Source organism: Harpegnathos saltator, unplaced genomic scaffold (assembly GCF_003227715.2).
Source record: "Harpegnathos saltator strain DR-91 unplaced genomic scaffold, Hsal_v8.6 scaffold699, whole genome shotgun sequence".
Lineage (NCBI taxonomy): Eukaryota > Metazoa > Arthropoda > Insecta > Hymenoptera > Formicidae > Harpegnathos > Harpegnathos saltator.
In genome coordinates, this window is record NW_020230536.1 from 1 (window position 1) to 26,932 (window position 26,932).

Below are 26,932 nucleotides of genomic sequence, written 5' to 3' on the forward strand. Positions count from 1 at the left end.
TGCTCGACGCGATCGCCGTACACGCGATCCTTCAGATAGCCCCAGAGAAAGTAATCGGCCGCCGAGAGATCGGGCGATCGCGGCGGCGATGGGAGCCGCGAGAGATCAGACGATTCGGACCGAAGACGCGGACGCAACGCCGCCATGTTGTCCCGAGCGGTGCGCGGTGGCCTGTCCTGCTATGCCACCACCAACACCACCGACCGTCGTCTGGCGATGCCGACGCGATCGTAACGACGATCGTCTCGAAGCAGCGGCACCACGTAATTCTCGATCATCTCGCGATACCGCTCGCCGGTGACGCTTCGCGCTGCGTCGCGTCGCCGCATCCTCGAAGAAGTACGGGCCGAGAACGCCGCTGCTGGATACCCTGCACCACACGGTAACGCGCACGCAGTGCGCGCTTTGCGGTCGCCACAATCGCGGATTCTGCGCGCCCCAGAACCGCACGTTCTGCCGATTGAACACCGGAGAAATCGAAATGCGCCTCGTCGCCCATTATGAGGACGATGCACGAACGAACGATCGCGCGCGACCTGTAGCAGGGAAAACGCCGCGAAACCGCGAGTCGTTGCTCCATGTCGGGCTGCGTCAATGTGTGCGCCAGTTGCACCTTGTACACCCGCACGCGCAGATCCAGTCGCTGAATGCGCATGAGAGAGAAGCGCGACAGATTCAGTGCCCGCGAACATTTTTTTCGTCGAGAGCATAGGTTCGCGCGACACGCTGTCGCGCACTCGCTCTATAGTAGCATCGGTGCGCACACTGCACGGCCGACCGGGTCGCGGTCGATCGCGCACGCTGCCCAGCTCGCGAAAACGTCGCACCGTGGCTAGAACGGTGCGACTGCACACCGAACGCCGACGACTCGGCGCGTCGTTCCCGTCGGGGTCGCGATCGCGCGACCGTCTCCAGAGCGACATGACGCGTCTCACGTTACCGTCGCAGCGATACCACAGTCGCACCAGAGTAGTGACTCTGGTGCGACTGTGGTATCCCCGATCGAGTGGATCGGGGGTGCGCAAGCGCCGACGATCGATCGCGACCGCGCGACGATCGACGACGTCGTCCTCGCTTGCGTCGGCGCCGTCTCCGTTGTCGCAGCTGTCGCTGTCGCCATCGTCACCGCCGCCATCGTCGGTCCCGACGTCGCGTCCCGAAGCTTGACGACGGCGCCTCTCGGTCGCCGCGTCTCGCGTTCGACATCTGCGTACACACACACACGCAAGAGCGTTCATCGTTAGCGAACGATGCGAGCGATCGCTTCCGCGGAACGACTCGCTCACGAGAGGTTCCGCTGTGTTCGCGCGTTCCGACCGCGCGATCTCGTTCCTCGATGTTCGCGCGGTGCGACGTCGTCGTCCAGCGATCGCGATATCCGTCTCATCGTAGAGCCAGGAGCGTCCGCGACGAGATGGAAAAAATCGTCGACTCTCGATCGTACGTACGTGCCAGATGGCCGGTCAACGCACGCTTGAAGGAACAAACGCCACAGTGCACGATTCGCCATGGGGCCGGATGTCCGTCGATCGCCACCGCGAAGGATCGTTGCGCTACCGACACCCGCGTCCCTCGTCCGCGGTTCGACGTGACGACCGTCACTCGCGACGACCGTCGCCGTTACGGAACCGTCGACGCTCGAGCGAGTTGTACCGAGCGAAACCGAGGATCGTCGAGTGTCAGCGCGGCTCGCGATTCAACCCTGTCGCCGAGTCCCGCGATTCGGCCGAGAACGTTTCGAACGTGCGAACTCGATCCGAGGTGTTCGCTCTGGAGAAATATACGCGAAACGAAACTCATCCGGACTACCGCTACGATCGCTTCGTAGCGGCGGCTCTCGCGCCGCGTCACACATACCTCGATGATTGAGCGCGCGTTCGCGCGCCGTATCTCTTTGCGTTTTTTCGTGATGCATGCACGTATATATATGCACTTGTATGCACATGCACTTGAAGGAAAGAGGTCGATTAAACGATTGCACCTATGCGTCAGTATCCACTACGAGTCGTTTATTATTTTCCCGCTACAGGTTCACCTATCCTGGTCATCGTTCCCGTCCCGTCGCACCGTACCGCGGATCGTACTCGCCGTACTTGTCGAGCGGTGTCACCGGTTCGTAACGCGCCGCGTGCGCCAGTATCTCGGTGTACGATAGCAACGGCAGACTCACGCGTATTTCTCGATCGTCACGACCGTCACCGACGGCGGCGTCGTCGTTGCCTCGCGTCGCCAGGCGTTCGGTCACAAAGTCCTCGTACGTGGTGTCGGATCGTTCGAAGTAACGACGCAGGCGCGACGGTTCCACGATCGTGCGTTTGAAGCGCGCGAAGTTTCCGGGCACCCAATGACGACACGTTCGACGAATCTCCGATTCGTAGTCCCGAATCTGGTGCCTCGCGTGGCGTAGTCGATCGATCGGTGCAGAAAAGCGTTGAACAATCGCATCGTGGCCTCTCGCGTACCCACGTAACCCATGAACATGGCGGCGCACCGACGACGAAACGCGTCGTCCAGATTGCTGAGACAGTTGGTCGTGAAGAAGCTGAACACTCCGTAATTGTCCGTCCCGTCGTTCGGTTCGAGAATCGTGAGAAATCTCGTGAGCAGACTGTACTCGCCGCTGGTCACGGCACCGCTGCAATTCTTCACCAGTCCGTCTACCTCGTCCAGCAGCAGCACCACGTTGCGACCGGTGTTGCGAACGAGAGCGTGCATCTTCCAGTACAGCGAGCGCAGGTTCTTCTCGGTCTCCGAGCGGTAGGCCGACAGCAGGTTCTCCGCGTTGACGAACGCCAGATTCAAACCGAGCGACCGGGCCACTGCTCGAACGGCCGCGGTTTTACCGGTGCCCAGTGGTCCGTACAGAATCACGTTCGCACCGGCCCGCGTGCTCGGTCGTCGCTCCATCGTCTCGTCCGCCAACAGGGCGCTCTCCGGCTCGTCGTTGATCACGAAATAGGCGTTCAGTAACTCCGCGTGCTGCTCCTCGTAGCCCGACAGATCGCTCAGCGAGACGTTCAGACTCTCGTGCGGTATGTATTCGTACAGTCCGTCGGTGTGCACGCGCGGATCGGCGTCGGCGTCCGCAGAGTCGCCGGTGTCGCGCGCGTCGTCCAAGGGAACGTTCGATTGGAATGGGGAACGCGTGGCGAATCGAGCGAATCTGATCATGAGCGAGATCGTCGACGGTATGCAGGCGGTGGCCAATTTCGCGGAACGTGGTAGACAGCGCGAATTCGCGGAGCTCCGGACCTCCCGGCAGCGACTCGTGGTGGCGCGCGACGACGCGCTGAAACCGGTGTTTCGGACGCTTCGCGCAATGGACATGACCACCACGGGAGCGAACGATTCGGACGCGTTCGACATCGCGTTGAGTGCGGAGTCGGATCTGCGCGCCACGTTGGAGCGATGCCCGACCAGCGAAGCGCTCATGCTGTTGACTGAGGGCGGTGTGGCTGACGTCGACACGACCTCTGCGTCGCGTGCGTCGACGGACGACGAAGACGACGACGACCGAGAAGACGAGGCCGCGGAACGCCTGGCCGTCGAGTTGCGCGCCATAATGTCTCGATGCGACGCGCTGAAGCGATCGCGCAATCACGAATTCACCTCGGCTCTGGAGGAACTGACCGCCGCGCGAAGCAGACGCGAAACGCTTCTGCGCACGCGAGACGTACTGACGTCTCGCGTGCGCGTTTACGCCGGGTTGTTGCGCCGTTACTCGCTGTGGTACTCCTACGTCATCGACATGGGCCGATATGAGAGCGTGGTTCCGTATCGAATCCGAGAGCGACATTGGCCGCCGACGTCGACGGCCGATGTCGCGACCATCGCCGATTGGTCGCGCGAGCTCGGTCGAGACGCTTACGACGCGATGGTGCGTTCGGTGACGCGTCGAAGACCGCTAGCGAGGAGAGCCGGGAACGGGTCGGCGTGCGACTGCGGCGGCGCGTTCGCCGTGCTCAACGATCTGGTCGAGCTGCGGCACGCGTACGACGACGGCGGTGACGACGAGTACCGAGAGCGCTGTCGTTACGTCGAGATAGACAACGCGACCGAGCTGTGGCGCGAGATCGCCGACTTCGAACGCACCACTCACGCCGTTGAGATCGGCGTGCGCGGTCGGTGCGATCGCGCGTGCGATCTCGACGCGACGCGCTGGCCGTCGCCGTACCCGAGCATGTCGCTGGCCGATCGGATTGGATTGCGCTTCGCCGATTGTTGCGCCTCGGCGCCGTTCTCCGATCGCCCGTCCACCGTCGAGGCTCTGCGGATCGTGGAGTCCTCGGTTCGAACGAACGAGGCGTGCTGACGAGGTTCCGATCGCGCGCGATCGCGGCACCTGTTTTCTCGCGGCTCGCGCGGAAACGCGCTCCGCGATCCGTTCGCGAGCGGATCCCATTATCGCGCGAGTCGTGAGAAATAGGTGTCGCGAGCGGATTTTCGCGCGAGGTACGAAAAATATGTGCCGTCTCGAGGATCCTCGATGGATCCTAATGCTCGTCAAAGAAGCTCGAATCACCGTGTTTTCGCTCGATTTGACGGAAACGGTGGTGGCGCGCGGATCCTCGGACGGATCCTAAAAACGCGCGATCGACCGAGCGATCGCGCGAAATAGGTATTCTATTTTCGCTGGAGCGACGTGCGCTCGTGCGAGAATAGGATTCCTCGTTTACCGAGCGGTTGCGCGAATTGCGCACGTTCAGCGCCTCGTTGACCGCGCGCAATTCGCGCGCCGTGTTGCGCTCCATCGATATCTCGCGATCCTCCGCGTTCGCGGCTTCGCACGATCGAGCCAATGTGTCGCGCAGAGCGTCGCGTTCGGCGCGCGATCGCGCCACCTCGTCGCGCAGATGAGCGAGTCGCTCGCCGGCGGACGCGCTCACCTCGAGCGTCCGTCGCGCAACATACGTTCGCGCTCGATCAGCAGTGTGACGCAGTCGCGCAGGTCGTACTCGCACGAGACCTGCGAGCGCAGAGTCGCGAATCGACACGTCGCAGCTCTCTCGTCGACGTGACCCGACACCTCGTCACCGCGCTCGAACAGCGTCAACAGTTGCAGCCACGCCGACGGCGTGTCGTCTACCGCGACGTCGCGATCGTCGGTACTCGTCCCGTCGTCGTAACGATACGCGCCGATTCGGTCGGTCGCGGCCGTCGCGTCGTCCGCGTCGTCGATCGTCAGTCATAACTTGGTGCTCAGCGAGGCCGCGGCTGCGCGCGATTGGGACAGCCAGAGGCGCTCGTCCAAGCGGATGCTAGCCGTGAATACCCGCGAGCACAACGCTCGCAGTCGCAACACCGGCGTCGTCAAGGTGTCGTCGTCGGAAGCGGCGACCGTCCCGACGGACGACAATTCGCGACACAAACGTCGCACGAGCGACGAACGCGCCACGCACGCCAAAACGCCTCGCTGATCTCGCCGCAACGAACGTTCGTCGTCGTCGTCGGCGCCGGACCGAACTCTCTCGTCGGGTCGACAGTGCTCATCGAACAGCGCGTCGATTTCGCGCAATTCGTCGTTCGCTCGAGCGATGGCGTTCGTTTCGCGCGCAGAGGCGTCGCGCGTTTGTCTCCTGTAACGTCTCGCGTCTCCCTAGGGATCGTGATCCGCCTGCTCTCTATTTATTTAGGCCTACCTGCTTACACCGGCACTGCCTGGGATGCCGAGAGCTTTTCCGGACAGATGGTGAAAGGGGGAAATATGGTGATTGTAGGTGATATAAAGATTATGGCTATTGATAGGAATAGAGACTAAACAATTGTTTATTTAACAGTGAGACAATATGATAGTTAAAAGTGTGATATAAATGAGTGATAATACTTATAGTTATATAATTAATGAATACAAATGTGGTTTACATTATATAGCTGCTAGTAATGAGTTACAGTGAAGTGTTGAGAAAATGTACAGTTATCCTGCCCGGTGGAAGTAATGAAGGTGGTACGGTAATTTGCGAGGAGTTCCAGTGAGAGAATAGGACTCCAGTTGGTAAATGTAGGTGGCTGTCTTGTTGTTGAAAGTGTCGTCCTGTGTTAAATCTATCAATTCTATGTCTAGAGTTTCTGTCGTCGAACGCTGTTTAACCAGCCGAGGGTTGCGCGTGTGAGCCCTGTAAGAGCTTGGTAAAGAATGCGAATCCGGAATGAAGTGTCTTTGTGTGGAATGTAATGGACGTGGAGCGTATTTAAATGTGCTTATGAGTCTGTTTTGTAATAAAAACTTGATGTACGATGGAGGAACTAGATCGTGCCCCGTGATATCTTGTATTATACGGGGTTTGGTGGGGTCCATGTGTTCAGACAACAGGGCCGCTCGTCGGCAAGCTTCCTTACGTAGGTGCCTTGCCTTCTGTTTAACGCCCCCGCGATGTTTATTTGGCATCTAACGGATTGAGTTTAAGAATAACATTTTTGGTCGGACAAGTTAAAATAGCAATTGATAAAATTCATTATTGAGTGAAAAAGACTCTTGTGACTTTAGTTATCCGTTGCCAGAGTACTGTAAAAGTACTAATAATTAATGCTTACTACCATGCTTTGGCAGGGTTAGGTTATGCGGATTGTAGGAGAAGGATAATTGAGGCGGGTGGCGGCTGTCAGCTGCGCCCCTGAGATTGAAGGATGCTAAGCACTGTACAGGTTATTAATTCACAAGTTAAATTTCCTGATCTTGATGGAAAAGGGGTGGTCTTATGAGTTGGACGGGATGGATAGGATGCTTGAGCCGAGAGGCACCCGTAAGGCGCTCCTCAGTCTGGACAAGGATAGAGGCGGGTAGCTCCAGTAAGGCGCTTCCCTAAAAGTGAGCAAGATCTATGCTTAATAATGTAAGATTCAGATTTAATGGTTAATGAACTATAAATTCCGCTGGCAAGAGATGTTATGGCACCAATTGATTTAAGTAACTGAATAAAAAGGACAAAGATTTATGAATGCTTAATATCTTCCTTTCAAGAAAATGTTCGAATAAGAGGAAAAAAGCTGCCGATAAAACAAGGATGCTGCATAAAATTAAAATGCTTAGTAGAAAATATTGAAGAATTGTATGCCGATGCAATGGCATATGTTCGTTGTACAAGAGAATCGGTGATTTTAATGGAATTGTACAATAGCAAGTAACACAGTGAGGTAATTAAGGCGTATGCCGATGCAATGGCACACGTCTACACATACACAATAAAATCAGTTACAATTCAATAAATGCATATACATATATATGTGGGTGGGGAAGGATGCACTTCATGAAATGATTTATATTATTCCAGCTTTTATAATGGATAATGTCAAGATCTTGTCGTTATTAAGAATATACTTTCGTCTAAATAAACAATGAGATTGTAAAAATATTATTAATCTGAAACCTTAGTAATTTGATTGTTTAATATAGAATAGTCTTTACGGATAATGGTAATAGCAGAACGCAGTATATTTTATATGTGCAAGTGCAGGTTACAGTGGAAACAGTGGGAATATTATATCAAGTACATAATTATACATGAAATTATAAAGGCATATAAATGTCTTATAACTAAAATAGCTAATGAGAGAGATAGATAGAAGGCTAACATGAAGGAACGTCTCTGTGAGTCCTTGTTACGAGATAATTGTAATTTTTATTTTTATTCAATGTCTATTAACGAGGTGAAGGCCTAGGAGGTTGGAGTAAGCAGATTTTCAAAGCAGAGTCTCCGGCGTAAAGAATCCGCCTGGAGACGATGTCAGAGTGGTGGGATGCCACTGCTGATAAGGATTCTGACTATACTAATACGGCTCTGTGCTTGGCACCGATGCCGTGCGCGCGTAACCCTGTGCTTAGCACCGATGTCATGCGCCCGCAAGGAGGAATGGAAAGGGAATAATAAGTGTGTGAGCGTAGTTCACTGCGTTGACAGACACTGGGGTTTCGTAATCACGATTTAGAAAAAGAAGAATCTGAAGATTGTCTCTCTCTCTCTTTATATATATACTAGCTTGTATAGCGTATCCTAAGGAAATCGGAACGAAATTCTAAGAGCGGTTTGACAAACTAAACGTAGATAATACATTATTCGGATTATAATGAATGGTCCTTATGTAAGGCAGTTACGAACCGACATGAACGAAAATTTCAGCGTGACGCTATGGTATCTGTTAAATAATTCGACTTGGCGTATGGTGAAACGTCACTGGTTCACTCGCGTAACAATGTTCCTAAGGCTTAGATCGCGATTGTATTTCACTTGCGCGAAACGCGGTGTATGTGAGTGTTGTGCATTAAAATATTATATACTTACTATTTATTTCAGTAGCTCAGACTTTTGCAGAGAAATCTCAAAGAACAGGCTTTTTTATTCCAGAATACTCTCAGTACTGTTGGGACCACTCTAGCCACGGCACAACTCGAGCGGGGAGTCGACTTATCCGCACACTTTGAGTATTATAAAACACCGTGGATGTTCTGGCAAGTTTCCTAAGAAATCTTCCAGATTTTGAATAGCACAAGGCAAAGGCTCTGAAGGAGCGTAGGAAGAGGCTCTTATGCGAGACGACCGTTGTCCGTGGTGGCACGGTCGCTCAGAGACACTTTTCCTCTTTGCGTCAAATTAACAAAGATGTCTTGGAGGCTCTCCTAAGAGGCACGTCTGTACTGTATGAACTTCCGATGTCGACTCTGCGGTGGGAGTTGCTCCCGGGGCCTCGTTCGGTCCGGACAATGGAACTCAAGAGTGGGGTAGGCTATATGGTAGGAGTAATGGGATTATACGAGAGGGATCCAGAGTAGGAGCGTTCAAGGTTTTTCAGAGTGGGACTGAGTGGCGTGATGCTGACGGGGCATCGAGACATCTCGGCGCGCCGCCGGATGTGATAAGGAGCGTGGTCAACAGGATGCCCTATGTTACCTGATATGGGCTCGGGTTACTCGGGGATTCCAGAGCACCTTCGGTGGCCCGGCTGCGTGCGTGCCTTATCTTTGAGACTTCCTGTCGCCAGTCTGACTTATTAATTTATATGTGCTCGTAATTATTTATGCCTTATAATATTATAATTTAATAAAAAGAAATGGTTAATATTATATATGTGTGGTTCTTAAGGTTATAATATACGCCTAATTTAGTATTATATGAATAGTGTAATAGAAAGTTATAATGTTAATTAGTTATGATTTTTATAAAGACAATATGCATGTGTTATAATAAAAGAGATATTTGTTATTAATGTTTAAATGTGGTTATTAAGAATTATTATAAGAAATGCATATTGTTAACAGTGGGTTTTAGAGTGTAGAGATTTATAATATTGTTAACTGGAAAATTAGGATTTCTTATTACAGGGATCCTTATTATTACTGTTGTTAAATTAATGTTTCTCGGCAAGGCTGAGTTCTACCATAGGGCTCTCTACTTACGTATGTCGGTAAGGTAGATCCCTTGGGTAGGTTTCGTTATTATTGGCGTCGGTAATTAATTAACAATTGTTATAAACGGTTCTTATGTATAAATTACCGAGTTTTAGACCTTATAGAAGCTTATGGTAATAGAAGATTCGATGAACAATTAATTTTTATTATTAGTGATGAGTTCAAGCCGTTGTACTGTACGAACGAATTTAAAAGAGTGCAATATTTAAGAAGAGCTTGAACGTGAACAGAAGGCTTAAATTAAATTAAATAAAGTATTTAAACGTGACCAAGGCAAAAATGGTGGATTTCCAAGCTAAATAGGGTATTTAAACGACCCCTGAACTTAAATAAATGAGGTTTATTAAATTTTAAGTAAAAATTATCAAATTTTGAGAATGTACTGTCAGAAGGATTCTCTGTTTGTGGGCAAGAATTAATTGTTTTCGTTTGGCATTATTTCCTTTTGTAATTAATATTCTGAGGTTTTGACATTTGCTTATGTTTCACTAAAATGTTCTCTATGTACGTAGGTGTTAAAAATATTTTAAATTGACTTTTCTTAATTTTCACGGAAGGTACGCATTACTGATGTCCCAATAGTCCCTGCGTATGAATTTTAGAATTTTCTGAAGTCTACTGGTAAGTAACATTGTTGGTTTCTTATTAATTGTTAATGTTTTTCAAAATGTTAATATGGTCGTTAAATAGAGGTCTTTTAATGCTATTGTTAGCAATTAAGATTTTTCTTCTAGGCCTTATAGTTACTGAGAAAAACATGCCTTTTCCTGATTGGTCGAGACATTCAAATAGCCATAACTTCTAAACTATCGATTTTATAGAAATTTTATTAGGACATAATTTGTAATACTTTGAAGGAGCCTTAAATCGCACCGTGCGATTTTCTAAAATTATTATTATTTTAAAAGATATGAACTTTTATCGATAAATTTTAATAGTAACAATTACCCTCTATGGTTGAATCTACCTATATGTCTCGCTGGCCTTTTAATGTAGAGGCGAAAAAATGATATGGTGGAGAGAACGTCGCAGGACGTTACACTCCATGTTCGCTCGTTCGGCGCATCTTCCGCACGACGCGATTTTTCCTCGCGGTCGTTCGTTCGCCGAGCCGCGCATCGTTATCGCGTCGTCGACGCGGAAACGACGGCTCCGTCGTCTCGTTCACCGACCACGCGTCCGATGGCTCGCACCGTCGCGCGAACGAGCATTCGTCGTCGCGTGATCAGCAGAGTCTGCGACTCCAGGTGAACGCGTCGATCGTACACGCCTTAACAATCCAGCGCCCGCGAGTCGTTTCGCGGCAAACCGGCGTACGGATTCGTTATTCCGCATTCGAATTCACTGGCTTTCACCAGCGCCGCACTGGATATACCGTTCTCCAGAAAACTATCGTACGTGAGCTTACACACGCGCACCGGATTCTCACCCTCGTGTTTGACGCTTTAGATGAAATTGTTGTGCGCCGAATCGTCGCTGACGAAGAAGTACCCGTAGCCGCCGGTACCCATGCACAGGCCGGTCCGTCGCGAGGAAACGTATCGACAGTCATCGCGCTGCTCGAGCAACTGTCCGCAAGCGAATCGTCCGAGCAGACTGTAGATCGACGACACCAGATCCACGCGTTCCCCCCGGTCTGTCTCGAGATCGCTGAGTCGGCGTAATGGGCGACGATCTTCTGGCCGAACGAGTTCTGCAGCTTGAGCGTTTATCGCACAACGATCGCCCGCAGCGTCACACGCACGTGCTTCGCGTACAGCTCCACCGTTGATTCTCGGATCAGCCCGTTCGCGTACTCGCGCGATTCGCGGAACAGCGCGTTGTCCGTCGCGCCGTCTACACCGATCGATTCGCCGGTCGCGCGACGATTCGTCGCGACGGCCTCGACGACGCCACATTCGTCGAACGGTCGTTGAAGATACGACGCGTTCCACGACACGTACAGATCGTACGCGCGTCCGACGCGAGTCGTCGACCCGACGGACGCGTCGTTGTCGTCGACCGAGCCGCCGCGGAGCGACACGCCCGAGGGCGGACGCTGCGACACATGAACATTGCCGTTCGCCGCGTTGAAGAATCGCACGCGCGCGCCGGTCCCGACAACGCGAAACGTACCGACGTGCACGCGCAGACCCAGATCGTGCGTGTACTCGGGCGTCATTCGATACAGAAACGTCATCGGGTGCACGCACGAAAAACCGATCTTGCGGCACATCGTCGTATCGGCCAGGAGTCTCACGCGATCGTTCAGCACGTAGTCGTCCTCGCAGTTCAGCATGTTCACGTCGCCGAACGCGAAGAACAGACGAACCGCGTTGCGCAGGGTGAGTCGTTGTCGCGACGATGCGGAGTCGCGATCGTCGAGAAACCTGAGACGCGTCAGTTTGCCGTTCTGATCGAACTCGCGCCAGGCGCGATCGGCGCACGCGTCCAAGTTGCGACGCATCGCGGTAACGTTCGCGCGTCGATCGTCGCGATTTTCCGTTGTCGCGCGTAACGATGCCGCCGTTCTCGCCGATCGCGCGATGCGCAATTCCAGAGCGCGCTTGTGCGCGTTTATGGCCACGATGAGCTTGCTGACGTCCGTGGCGTAGGGAAAAGCCGCCACCGGCAGCAGACCGTGACACGCAACCTCGTGCAGCTTGGGCGGTCGAACGCCATCGCGCTCGACGGAACCGCCGCGGCGACGATTCGCACAGCGCGATCTCGCGCCGGCTGCACCATATGTGAACGCGACATCGCGGCGGGGCGGTGCCGCCCGCCGCCGCGCCGACACGCTCGTCGTCGATCGGCGACGATAGCGCCGATGTCGCGAACGACATCGTCAGTCCGTCGTTCGGATAGTACTCGCGACACTCGGCGCAGTAAGTCGCCGCGGCGACGTCGGAATCGATCGCCGCTGCGGAGACACTGTCGTCGCGAACGCGATCCGTTGACGTCGTCACGCGCACGGGACACGTGGGCACGCCATTCGTCAAACGAACGTTCACAAAGTACGAGGCGCGCCGGGCGATCGACGCGAGGGGCGACGCGCTCGGACGTCGCAGTCGCGTCGACGTGACGACGGAACCCGGCACGAGATACTTGATCGCGAGAAACGTCGGCCAGAAGCGCCACTCGGTGGCCGCGACATCGTCGCGATCGGCGCGACACTCGCGTTCGAACGACACCGCGCTCACCGACCGGCACAGAACCGATATCTCGTCCACGGCGAAAATCACGCTCGTCGTTTCGCGAGCGGCGACGGCGGCGTCGTCGCGAGACGGAACGCTGGCGAGCAGAAATCGTATCACTCGATCCGTCGCGGCGAAGACGTCGCACACGAACGAATCGCCCATACAGTGAGTGCGATTCATCACGCGACCGGCGTTGCCGATGTTACCCACGTTGAAATAACTGAAGAAGCGCGCGAAACCGTTGGGCATCTTCAGACACGACATAGCGTTCAAATTCACCACTCGCATTCGCTTCACCAGCTCATGATCGTACTCCACGTCGGTGTTGATCTTCGCGCACGTCAGATCCGTCAGGAGAGAACTGTACAGCGCGGGTGCGTTCGACACTCGTTTGTTGTCTATATGATCGATCTCGCGAGTGGGTTGCGAAACACCGTCGACGCGGACGCTCGCGTCATCGATGCCCACACCGCGATTCATGTACTCGCGACAACACAGAAAAAACTCAAACGCCGACATGCCGAACGGGTGATCGAGATCTCGCAGAAACGAGTCGGCGACCTCTCGTGCGTCGCGATCGCCCGATTCGTCGTTCGTGGCGTTCAACGTCGCGTCACCGATGTAGCGACTCGCGTGGGCGAGCGGCGTCGCCTCGCGACGATAATTGTTCCGTATGCGCAACGACCCGGCTGTCGTGAGGAACAGCATGTTGCCCTTGCCGGTTCTATCGTACACGTACATGCACACCACGACATTGTTCGCCGCGTTGGTGTGTCTGCGATACCGATGGCACTGACGCGAATCCGTGTGAATGAAACTGTTGAACACCCAGAATCGACCGAAAGCGTAGATTTGGCCCATGTGCGACAGATCGAAGCGTGCGAAATCAGCGCTCGCTACGATTCGCTCGTCGTCATCGCCGTAGCGCAAACGCACGTCGAGCTCCGACCCGAGGACCAACGGCACGAAGTTGCACACGTGCAGCGTCGCGTTGTCGCTCGCAGGTTCACGCACGCCATGTATCGACCCGTTCGCAACACTCGAGTCAATTGGCGCGCTCGCAGACCGTGCGGACCGCGACGACTCGCCGCCGTATCATCGGGGATCGAGACGGCGGCGGCGCGCACCGACGATTCTCCGATCATTCCGGACCAAGCCTCGTCGCAGATGGTGCAGTCATATGCTCGGTATAGAGCGTTCCATTGAGCCAGGAAGTACCACGTCTGCGGATACGAGTCGCGCAGATAGGCCAGATACTCGAGCGCGAACAATTTGCCGGGCGGCGCGACGGTCTCGGCGGAGGTCATGACCGTCAGCGTCGCCGAAGTCGTTTCGCGCGTTTCCTCAGTAGCGCGACGACTCACGTCTCGCGAAACCATCCTCCGTCGTAGCCTCGCTCGCGACGAACGAGCCGCCGCCGCGACGACGACGACGAAAGCTCGGTAGATCGTGGCGTTCGCCTTGTCGCACAGCGAAAATAGGTCGTCCAGCCATTGTTCGGGCGACGCGTAATTGGATGACGAGACGAATCGAGCTAAATCGTCCTGGTTCTCCGAGCACGCTCCTCCACCGCCGTAACCACGGCCACCGCGCCTCGTGCCGTACTGCGCGCAGATCTGTCGATGCGGCGCGATCGACGTGTGAAACAGCGCGTGATACATACCAGACATTTTCGGCGGAAACGCGCAGTCGTGCGCTCGATTGGACGCGCGGTCGTTCGCCGACACCGTGCGAGATATACCGCCGTACGAACAGCCCAGGTATAGCGCGAGAATGAACCCGCGCAGCGTGTACACGTACGAGGCTACGTCGCCCACGTCAGTCAGTCCGTTCGTCGCGACGACGCGCCATTCATCCCCGTCGTCGCGCGTCCACCGTTCGTCCACGTTGTTCCCGTCATCGACACTCGCGTAGTCGTCGTCGTCGTCGTCGCGACGTCGCGCTTGATCGCTGTGAAACGACAGATCCTACACGCTCCGTTACACCGGATACAGTCCGTTCGCTCGGTGCACGGAGTCGCACCAATCGAGCACCGAGACCAACACGAGCCACACTTCGGTCGCCGATTCGAATCTATGGTCCAACAACTTCTCGCCGGACATCATGGTCTCATCGGTGGCGATCGTTCCCGCTTCGTCACCGTCGCGCGCACCGAACGAGAGCTCCACGTCGCATGTCCACGCGGGGCGAGCCAATCGACACTCGGCGTCGAGCAGCGAGGCTGACACGCTCTCGCGATCGACGGACGCTGCGTCGTCGTCGTCGAGACGCGAGAACGCGTCGAAGCGTCTCGACGACGAGCGCAGCGCGAAGGTCTCGTCGAGACACTGCGGGAACGAGGATGATTCGGCGACGGGGCTCGTCATCGTCGTCGTCGTCGTCGTCGGTTCGACCGTCGAACGAAACGCCGTGGCGCGATAGGACATGCGAAAGGCGTAGCGCACTATCGCGTCGCCGTGCGGTCTGCTCGGATACGTCGACGCGTTCAACGTGACGTGCCGTCAGGAGGTGCTGCCGAGCGCGCAGTTTCCGTAGCAGCGAGCATCGTAAGTCGGCCGTCGATACGTGTTCAGAATGGATCGGTGTCCGCCCACGGTAAAGAGAGTTCGATTGGTCACCGCGAGCAACAAGATGTCGCGTCGCGCGCTCGACCACGACGAGCACACTCGCGCCAGCGGCGCAACCGCGTTCCCGAGCGATCTCGCTCCGCGGTCACCGGTTAGACGGCGAGACCGTTGTCGCGTCGTGCCGTCGCCGCGATCGAGCGGATCTTTGCTCAAACGGCGCCTGAGCTCGTTGAGCGTCCACTCGTCGACGCAGAAGCGCCCGCCGTTCACCACGGCGTCGCTCGAGTTATCGGTCGTCGCGGCGCTGCTCGAAACGACGAACACATCGTCGAACATGGAACGATGCATGGGTCACAGACGATGCAGTCGTGGCCGATTCGTCTCGCGCACGATCATGATCGTCGCCGCGTCGGTCCTCTCTGAGCGCGAGCGAAAGAGACCGCTCGCGCGCCTGTTGCACACCGACGAGCGCTAAATGTTCGCTCTCTCTCTCTCTCTTCCTCCCTCCCTTCATCCCTCCCTCCCTCTATCTATACCAGATCTAATAACGGGACATCATAGGACCGCTTCAGCATTTGCAGCTCCGGGCCGAACTGTCGCGCCACGAAACGAGGTATTGCACCGCCGAGAGAACCGTCGCCGTGGCGCGCGCTCGTCGCGGCGGTTAACAGGACGCCGACCAATTCGTCGCAGACCCGGTCCAGAGCGTCGCGATCGGCCGTTTCGTGCTTGCGCTCGTAACTGCGTCGCGTTGTCGAATCGGCCGCGCCATCGGGCGCACCCGCGATCACCTCGGCGATCGTCGACGAGAGACAGACCGGCGCTATCACGAACAGCAGAGCGAATATCAGCGCGAGTACCGCGGCGAGCGATGCGTTCGGTCTGAACGCGAGCACAGTCGCGCCGATGAGCGTCACGCCGACGATCGAGCTGATCAGCGCGATCGCGATGTATGAGCAGACGCAGACTCTTGGCCGCGACGTTGCGTCTTGCCGCGGCGATCAGATACTCGAGCGGTAACGACGGAGCCGTCGATTGCAGCAGAAACGCGGCCAGTTCGTTGTCGCGCATCAAATCGCGCACCAGATCGTCGTCCACTCGAACGGCGTCGTTCTCGTTGCCTACGACTCGAACGACATACAGATAGAGCGCGTAATACGGATCCAAACGTGGCATTCGCCCGCGCGTTCTCACTCGCAACCACGCCAGCGCTTGCTCGTCGAACGTCGAGTTCTGCCTTTCGGCGTTGTAGTGACCCGGGTCCCAGCCGAACATTAGAGCCATGTCCAGCACGAACGACAACAGTTCGATCGCGGTGACGACGATGCCGACACCGGTGGCCGTGGTGCCGAGCAACAACATGACCCGCGTGCTCAATCCGGTCAGCGCGGTCGATAACCTGCGCGTCGTGGATGCGCGAACGCCCAGAGCCAGAAGCGTGCGCGATGCCACGCCGCCGAATCGTTGACCCACGAATCGCAGAGCGCGATTGTACGCTGATTTCATCAGACGCGCGATCCACCGCTCGGGTATCACGCTCGCCGTCAACACGCCCACCTCCTTGGCGAGTGTCTCGACGACGCGATGCACCGCGTCGTGACTGGTCATTCTCGAACCGCGCAACGACACATCGGCGTACATCACATCGAAGTCCAGAATGGATCGACGTTGCTCTCGGTTAACGTCGTTGCTCCCGGTCGCCTCGGTGTCTCGTTTGACGCGCCGTCGAATCGTCGCTCCCTCGTCGCGATCGTCCGTCGTCGATTCATTCGCGACGAGGTCGCGATCGCCGACGAAACCCGAGAACGCCACCTCGTCGCCGCGTCGCGCGTCGCGGCGTTGCAGAAGGGCGCGCGCGATGCTCCGCGCGTCCGTGTCGGCGAGAGAGCACGTGGTCGAGCGTTCGATCATTCCCCGTACGCGCTCGTCGCTCGCGCCGAGGTTCGCGGCGGACGCGTAGTCGTTGGGTTTCGCGCGCTCCACACGGCCGCCGTCGCGATTCGTCCAGATCGCATCCTTCGACGTTACACCCAGACCGGACAGCAAAACGTTCGGCGGCGGGCACACCCATGCGCGATCGACATCGTCGAACCACTCGCGACGCGAGAGCAACCGCGGGTCCTCGTCGGACACGGAGACCTCCGGTCGCGATGACAACGCGGGGAACGTCTCGTCGCACCGATTCCCACCGTGCACCGCGTGGCGAACCAGTCGCACCAACGCTAACCCCAGAAACGTGTAGGACAGAGCAGTTTCCCACCACGAAACGACGCACGTGCGCGTCGCCGGGTCGAACTCCTTGGCGAAAGCCGCGCAATACGACGAGCTCAATCGTCCCGTGGTAGCGTACCTCTCGTCGGGCTCGCCAAAGTCCGCACCGTTCGCGTCGTTTGGGATCTTGCCGCGCAATACGTCCTTACCGATGGCGAAATTGCTGACGCGACACTCGTCGCTCTTGCCGCTCGCGCTGCGAGCCCACGGTTGCGTGATATACATGTTCGGACCGAGGTTGGCGAGTTCGCACGTATCCGACTCGGAATCGTACTCGAACAGCGCTAGATCCGCGGCCTGGGTCATCGCGTCCGCGATTGAGAGAGCCGAGTCGTCCCCTCGCGCCGTTTCGATCTCACCTTCCCCGTCGAATCGCTCGTCGTCGTCGTCGCGTCGAATCGTTCGTCGTCGATATCGTCCGTCGCGCATCGCGCTGTACTCTCGCGACGAGTAATGCTCGGCGTGCAGATCGTTGGCGTTCGCGGCGGAAGACGAGGCGGCGGTGAACGTCGATCGGAGATTGCACAGGAAGGAACAGGCGGGTTCGCACGCGGTGATCGACGACGAGTCGCCCGAGGGAAACAGTTTTGTCACGTCCGAGAACGCGCATCGGTGACCCTCGCCATCGCGCGGATACGAGTCGTGACATCGCATGAACCGGCACATCGATTCGGTGTTCATCGATCGCAGAGTCACGACGATCGCTGCGTCGGCCATGGACTCCTCGTACGAGTAATCGTCACGAGGGTCAGCCTGACGAATTCGCACTTCCATCTTCGACGCTACGCACGAATACGCGATCGCCAGATCCCACAGTTGAAACAGAAGAGCGCGATTGTCGACGTAGGCGTTCGCCTGAGTCTCGTCGAACTGCGTGGCCCCGGCGATTTTCGGCATCTTCGCGTCGCGCGCCTTAGTGACTCGAAGACGCGACGCGCACAGTCGGGAGATCGCGCGCGATGGAACGCGAAGAGATGATCTGCCGGATCGAACCCGCATCACCGCGTGCCACGTGCGATGTCGCTCTCGTGCGCGTCGCGATTCTTCGGTCCGTCGATACTGTTGGAATTCGCTGAAAAAGCATCTCCACGCGACCGTGCTCGTTCGTTCGTTCGTTCGTGGCGCTCGAGAGAGAGAGAGAGAGAGAAGTATGGTTGTTTCGGGTCCGCGCATACGACGATACGCCGTTATCTCCGTCAAATCCCACGTATCGCTCAAAGATAATACTATAGACTCGGTGGCGCATCGATAACGAGGAGAGTTATAAAACCGCGACATCGAGAACGGTTCGAATGTTTGAATCAGTCAATCGCTCGGCAATGTTGGTAGTCGGGCCGAGGGAAAAAAATACTTCAACGCGATGAACGTTTGTCAGTGTTCGACATGCTAGCAGGTTGGTACATCGAACGATCGTACCTCTCGAGATCGATGTTCATACTCGACCGTGTTTTTTTCCGCAACGATAGCGACCAAAGGCGATCGAGGAGACGTTCGTGTCGGACGCGTTCGATCTATCCACGGATTCGAGCGACGACGACGACGAATCGACGCGAACGAGTGATGCTTCGCGAGACGATTCGACGGATCCTCTCGAGCGTAACGACGACGAAATGTTGATCGCTGATACAACATCGACGGAGTTTCTCGATGACGACGAAGCAACGGTCGCGGAGGGACGATCAATGCGGTCGATGGTTCGTCATCATTGTCATCGTTCCCACTTCCCCCGGAAACGCATTCGCATCCGCGCGAAAACGCATTCACATCCGCACGAAAACGCATTCGCATCCGCGCGAGGACACTCGACGCATGTCGTTGCCGCGTGTAACGTATAGTTACACGCGGCAACGAAACTGACAGCCCTTCGGTGTCGGACGAGCGTCGGTTGCGCACTGAGGCGCGCTGCGCTGGACGCTGGTACTTGTACACTTCCCCCCCTCCAGTTATAAAGCAACCAATCGCAATTCCGGTGTCTCGAACTGTAAATTAACGCCCATTTTGTACCTGTAACTGAGGGGGGAGTGTACAAGTACCAGCGTCCAGCGCAGCGCGTCTCAGTGCGCAACCGACGCTCGCCGGACGCCGAAGGGCTGTCGGTTTCGCCGCCGCATGTAACTATACGTTACACGCGGCGGTGACACGCGTCGAACGTCCTCGCGCGGATACGAATGCGTTTTAGGGGGGGAAGATGACAATGATGACGAACCATCGTACGAAAGGATAATTGTAAAAATGACACAAAAAAAGCTATCGATTCGTTTCTTATTCTCTCGTTTCTTATTCTCGATATATCAAACGTACGAGCCAGCTACTGTGCTGCTTGAACAATCGTACGCGCGGGCGTTTGCGCTCGCGCGTGACAATATTCACGCTGTCGATCGCGTTGCTCCGTCGCGGGGCAGTTGCACGGTCAAAGGTTTTTTCGCGCGAGTACGATCGGCAGATCCAATCGCACGACGATCGGTTTCGGCGCGTCGTCATCGTCGTAGCATTCTCCGTTCTTCAAACACGAACAATCGTCGATATCGCGTTTATCGAAGGAACGGTTATCGTCGCCGTCATCCTCGTTGTAACATCCCTCGTTATTCGAACACGAACAATCGTCGATGCCGCGTTCGTCGGAGGAACGGCTCTCGTTGTCATCCTCGTTGCAGCATCCCTCGTTATTCGAACACAAACGATCGTCGATGCCGCGTTCGTCGGAGGAACGGCTGTCGTCGTCGTCCTCGTTGCAGCACCCCTCGTTATTCGAACACGAATGACCGTCGATGCCGCGTTCGTTGTCGGGTGTCGATGAATGAATGTTCTCCGAATGCGACCGAATGCAACGAAACGGTCGATTGAGACAAGAGGCAAAAAAGGAGATATGAGCGCGTGCCGAACGCTCAACTACCACATGTAAGCGAGGTGTCGACCTGCGACCGGAGAATCCGAACGACAGCGCGCTGAGAGAGAGAGAGAGAGAGAGAGAGAGAGAGATAGAGAGAGAGAGAGATTCAACCTCACCGATGTCCCGTCGTCACTCAACGTATCCGAGTCGTCTCGATCAGCCTCTCGTCGGACGAATAATAGATGTCGTTCGTGTCCAACGATTCGTCGTACTCCAACTCGTCGTAAGAATACTCATCGTCCATCTTGTATCGTCTCGACGGATCGCGAAACGAATGCGTAGTCTGAACCAGCCTGGTTTCCGTAGACAAGGCGACTCTTGTCAGCACACGATCGAGCGAGTGCGTCTCTTCCTTGGGTGTGATTGAATGACCGAACTGTCGAACGTTGCGTCTTTATAGACCTCTTCTGGCGAGACGGTCGATCGCGCGTTTCGTGCCTCGTCGAACCGAGGACATTTCTGACCGCTGATAACACCGATCGTACCGAATAGAAGAATGTGGTGGGAGGGGTGAAGGATCGAAGACAGAAAAAACGCTCGTTTAGCGAATCGTAAGAACCTTTATTTTTCGTACACTCGCGATGGACGTTTCGTCGCGATCAATGCGCAATTTTTCACGTATTGTTGCTGCGTTCTGTTGACGCCCAAATCAACGTTGTATACCGCATGCTCGCGCAACACGTGATTGCTCAGATCACGCCCGTTTTCGAAGAACGACCCGCACGTGTCGCACATTTCGTAATGCGGACAATTGACGTTTCGGCTGACGCGTTGGAATGCCGACGACATCGAACGTCCTAGCGCGCGTTTCTCGATGGTCGCGAGCGTTCGTCCGCGACAGCAATGAGCCGCGTGATAATTCAAACCGTTCTGTTGAACGAACGACTCGCCGCAAAGATCGCACGGATACAGATTCAATCGATAGCGCACTCGTATGTGTTGCAAGTACTGAAACGTTTTATCGAATACTCGGCGACACACATGACACCGAAGGGTCACAACAGCGTGTCCTCGATCGTCGATCGTCGCGGATGAACCGCCCGTAGCGCTGCGTGATCCACGCTCGACCGCGCCGTTGAGCATCTGTCGCGCTATCAGCCAAGCCGCTCGAGCCAGCAACTTCTTGTGCACGTACGAGAGAAACGACGCGATCTCGCTCGCGCTCAATCGTCACTTCTCCCTCGCCGTTTCGTACTTCGAGAGCGAATTTCTCGAATGACGCGTTTGTTCATCAACGATAGCTCGCGTGGCGCGCAGCGTAAGGTCGCGCGTTTACTCGATCGCCACCACTGTGCACCGAGCGGTCAATCCATTCGCGTCTGGTGGATGATCGTACGTAGTCGCGTGAAGGCGTCCGTCGTCGCTGTCGTGCGCGAACGTCGAATCGGCCATGCTTGTCAACCAGTGTCTGTACGCTCGAGTCAGTAGCACAATGCTATTCAGTGTGACCGTTAGACTGCGGTATACTCGCGTCAGTCGTCGCGACGGCGCGATCTCGCTGGACGCGGGAGAGTCGAACGCGAGGTCGGCGCTTGTTTCGATCGCGCGTATTAACGCGCGCACCGTCGAGGTGACTCGTCGATCTTCGGTGTCACGAGAAGCGGTCACGCGGTTTCTCCTTCTCACAGCACACTGAGCTCCAGCAAGCGATTCAGTAGATCCACCAGTGTGATCGGCGGCGCGTCGTCTCTCGATTCTCGGTCCGATAGCAGAGAGTCCAATGGCACGACGATTCGTTCGCCGCATTTCCCGGATCGTCTCGACGAGTCTTCGTTGCGCAGAAACGAACCGAGCAGCTCCAGACGACTGGTCGCCAGGCAGCCGGTGGTCAGCGGTTCTTGTTGCGATAGTTCGTCGCTGCTCTCGGACGGCGAACGCGGTTTCAACATCACCACCGAGCACTCGTTCGGCCAGCATTTGATCGCGCCGCTGAACATGTTGGTCAGAAAGTAGAATCCGTCGTGCGGACGATAGAACACGTACCAGTCCAACGGGCGAATGACGATCAGACCGTCGTTCGCGCGTCTGAACACCTCGGCCCGCAGCACGCTCGAGCCACCGACGGCCAGTGTTCTCTCGGCGATTCGTTGCGCTCTCCACCACGAATTTTGGGCCATCGACAGATACGTTCTCGAGGATATCACTCGTTCGTTGTCGCCATTGACAGTTGCCCCGTTCAATGAGATCGTTCCTCTTTTTATTTCCTCTTTTGCTTCGATGTTCGAGGTGCCAGCAGGGGATGTGATGGATCATTGCGGAACCACGTTTACTTTAAAACAAAAATACCGACACAACAGCGGCAAAATCTTCGTCAACCGGTACATCACGATCTCGGGCGACCCCTCGATCAGCGGCGCGATCGGTTGGTGCTTTCTATAGTAGTAAAACTCGTCGCGCAATTTAGCGGCCACTTCGGTCAGCACGCTCAACACGTCATCGACAACCGAGGAATTCTCGACGCCGAGCAAGTCGAATCGCCTCCACGATTGCGAGGTTACGTCGCACGGTGATGTCCAACCGGAGTATAGAATCTTCGAATTGGCGCGTTGGCAGACAAACTCCGTGTTTCTTTCCGGGCGAATGTCGTACTGGATAGATCATTTCGCGTATGATGGCTTCTACGTGCGCAGATGTGAGTCGTAAAAACGACGAATTCACGGTGAAACGCCGCAGAGTACGCCAACGTCGCGCGCTCGTAGCCAACTCGGGAATCACTCGTTCAGCGATACGGCCGATCGTGCAATCGAAACACGGCTGATGATCGTTGACCGGTTCCGTCTCCTCCTGATCATCTCGGTGACCGAAGAGACTCGTCGTCCCAATCGCTCTGGTTACTCTCGTACGAGTCCTCTTCCTCCTCCTCCTCTTTATCCGTCTCTGATGGATCATCGCTGTCGTCGTTGTCACCGCCTGACTGATCACGATTGACAGTGGCGCGCGATATGATCTCGCGGAATAACAGTGGACCTGTCGGTGATGACGCGGTGGTATAGTCGACGCCTAAGGTCGATTTTATCGTAATGCAAAACGCATCACACAACATCGGCATGATTCGCGCGAGCCAGTACACCACCTCGCTCCATCGTTCGCAGCTCGACACGTCAATCTCGCCCCAAAATGTCCAGTTGTAGTTGCCTCGATCGTCGGCAAATATATCGATCAGAGCGCTAATCACCAAACGCGTCAGTTCGAGATCGCTTCTTCTCGCCGCTGATTCGTCATCACAATCGTCGTCGTTATTCGCCTCCTTGTCGTCGTCGTCGTCGTCGTTATCATAGAACACGACGGATGGATGCAGTATTACGCTTCGGTAGCAACGTCACGAATATCGCCATTCCTTCTCGATACCGTTGCAATACGACGTGGTCGCGAGCAAACGATCAGCCAGAGTTTTTCCGATCTGACGCGGAAGGTCGAACGACAGAGCCGTCGGAATGGTTTCGCCGTGGTGATTCGACACCGTATCGATGCGTCGCGCGGCATCAACCAGTGTCTTGCGCACGAAATGTCGTCGCACGCAATACGGACAATCAATCGCGGTGTCCATGTTGTCGTGGTACATTATCGAGTCGTGTCAAGTCAAACAAAATTGGTCTATTTATTCCAAATGTACGAAGGCACTAAGGAAGAAGAGGAAGAGGAAGGGGGGCATTTTGGGCAGTAGTAGCGAATCGTGATCGCGATTCGTTTTCTCGTCATTGTCGATCGCGACTGACTCGATGTCGCCCATACTCCTCTCATCGAGCGGCGAGCGACTCATTTTCGTAGTAGCATTGTTTTTGCTCGCACCGCCGTCCGATCAATCGCCTATGTCCGTGATCCAACAGCACGACCGTGTTGTCGGTGTTCACGACCTCTATACCCGCGGGATACACGTTGCGCAGATCATTTCATACGTCGTCATTGGCCACGAAATCGTGACGCAGAGTCCTCTTTCGACAATCCAGCACCATGCAACACGAAATCGGTGGCTCGCGCTTTCGTGATTTTCTGCCCAGATGTTGATTGCAGCAACCAATCGTAACACCGGTGTCTTCGAACGGTGGAGGGAGAAATTAACGCTCACTTTGTAGGTGTAACGGGGGGGGGGTGTATAAGTACCAGCGTCCAGCGCAGCGCTCCTCAGTGCACAACCGACGCTCGCCCGACGCCGAAGAGCTGTCGGTTTCGTCGCCGCGTGTAACTATACGTTACACGCGGCGGCGATACGCGTCAAACGTCCTCGCGCGGATACGAATGCATTTCAGAGGGGGGAACGATGGTCGCTGGATGACGAACTGTCGCGCGAAAAGACGATTGCGAGAAAACGGCACAAAAAACTATCGAATCGGCGAATGGTCGCATTAAGCTCGCGCCGCTCGATAGCGAATCGACGTTATGAGTGAGAGTCACGTCGGCATTCGACGCGCGTTGGCGAACTCAGACGACGATCGAACGCCGTCGGCGTCTCCCGGTACAACAGGACGTCGTCGTCGCGGTCGCGAAACACTCGAAAATGGTGGATACGACGACGAAGATGAGAACGAAACGGTGCGCAAACGCGCTCGATACGATTTAACGGACGACCGCGCGTCATCGTCGCGACCGAAAACCGTGCGACGTCGCGAGATGCTCGAGGTTGGCGACGACGATGATGAAGCGAACGAGGCGATGCGCAAACGAGCTCGATACGACGCCACCGTTGCGTCGAACGGATGCGACGCCAGCGACGAGATTTCGGCCGCGGTGCGCGACAGCGACACCGAGCAAACAGGGCGTCGCGTCGACAGCAGGGTTACACGCGCGCAGACTCGGTGCTGGAACGAGCGTTGCTCTCGCCCGAGTCGTTCGCGCGAACGATTGCGCTTCGAAGATCTGCGCGCTCGATTGTTCGATCTAGCCGAAACGTTCGATCGCGATAATCGTCGAAGCGTGTGCGATCTGGCGCGATCGTTAGCCATCGACTATTTCACGCGGTTGTACGATATGTCGTATCGAGCGTGTCGCTTCTTCGACGCGGACACGCAACTTTCGTGTCGCTCGTTGCCCGTCGTTTTAGCCGCTACGGCCGATGACTCCGTGGTCGCGGGATCGGTTCCGATGTCCGTCTCCGTTGGCTCGTGGATGAGGAAGCGAGCGATCAAGGAATTTTGTCGAGTTTAGTTGTACCGGGTGTACGAGTCTCTGCGATGCTACGAGTTGTAACGAGTGATCGTTCGCAAGGCGTTCGATCGAGACGACTACGCCGATTATATAGCTGCGCTGTTCTTGCGCGAGAACGAGGAGCGACGGCGACAGCGCGAGGTCGTTCGTTCGAGATGGTCATCGGCGTCGACGACGAGACTGTCACCGGACGATAACGACGAAGCGACTCTCTGTCGCGCCGTAGCGACGATCGCCAAGGTTCTGCTCTGCGTCGCATCGAGGAATCGCTGGACGCCGACGCGACAACGGTGGGCGATCGCATCGAGGCGCTTCCGTTGGTTTCCAAAGATCCCATCCGCTCGGCGTTATCGCGCGACGAACGACGCGTCTCATCCATGGATCTGGAGCTGGAAGCTCTCTTGCAACGAAACGCGCGACGACGCCGAGCAGACGGGGTCGTTCCATCGTTGAATTGGCCCGCGTGGAACTTACCCCTGCCGCGATACGCGGTATCGCTGGCCAAGGCGCGCACCGTCAACAGCGTGGACGATCGCGGAGACGTGTCGCTCGCAACGGTGACCATCGACGCTACAAACGGCTCCGACGCGAACGTTTGGGCCTCTCTCACGTCGGAGAGCTACGATTACATGGCTCTCTATCGAGTAAACGCGCACTACGATCGACGTCGCGTTCGAGGAGACGATGATTTTTACATCGAGTTGTTCGCGAACCTGTATCGCGTCCTGGACGCGGAGAGTATCTTCATCGCGCTCTGAAAGATGGAGGATCAAGGGGGGACGAGTAATAAACAACAGCTGGACGATCGTAACGATAAATAAAGTTGTGTTTTTTTATTTCACGCGCGCAAGTGTTTTTCATTCTTACGCCCTCCCCCTCCCACGATATTTAAACGATACAACGCTGGTCTAGTTCGACGAAGATCGAATCGTTCAGGAACGCGACGATATGCGCGATAGTACGCGCAGCGTGTAGCTGCCGAGCCAGACCGGGGCGCTGAGGTCGCGACGAGCGATGCGCCAAACTGGTCAACCGTTGACGATCGCGTGAGCCGTTATTTTCACGGATCGGCACATGATTCGTAGCGCCAGACTCTTATAATTGTACATCACCATCAGAAGGAACGATCGGATCTTGGCGTACGTGTGGTTCGGCATATTAACGGAGGATGCGAGAAATCTCGGTCCGTGCAACATGACGCATTGGTACAAAGCCTCGTCGTGCAACGACGTGACGTTGCGACGCGCGGTCTCGTCAGTGTTCAGTTGCTCGGAAAAACGCAGCGACGCTCTGTTCAGCGCGGCTATCAGCACGCACGCTTCGCGCATTCTGCCGATCGTCAGGAACGATCGTTCATGAAACATCCACGAATGCGAGTCGCCGTCATCGACGATCGGATTCTCGTCGGTCTCGCGTTCGCGATCGTTTCTCGCTCGATCGTTGCGTCGCACCTCGATCCCACGAATGACTCTGACATAGTCCAGCG

At 55.7% G+C, this 26,932-nt stretch overlaps 1 protein-coding gene across 1 annotated transcript; it reads right to left on the reverse strand.

Moving 5' to 3' along the window:
• Nucleotides 1-2,462: 2,462 nt before the first annotated feature.
• LOC112590032 (vacuolar protein sorting-associated protein 4-like) lies at nucleotides 2,463-3,171 on the reverse strand (the record flags this gene model as incomplete). Its single annotated transcript, XM_025305472.1, has 1 exon — nucleotides 2,463-3,171. A coding segment is annotated over exon 1 (709 nt), but the record flags the coding sequence as incomplete, so codon positions are not given.
• Between the last annotated feature and the right edge of the window lie 23,761 nt (nucleotides 3,172-26,932).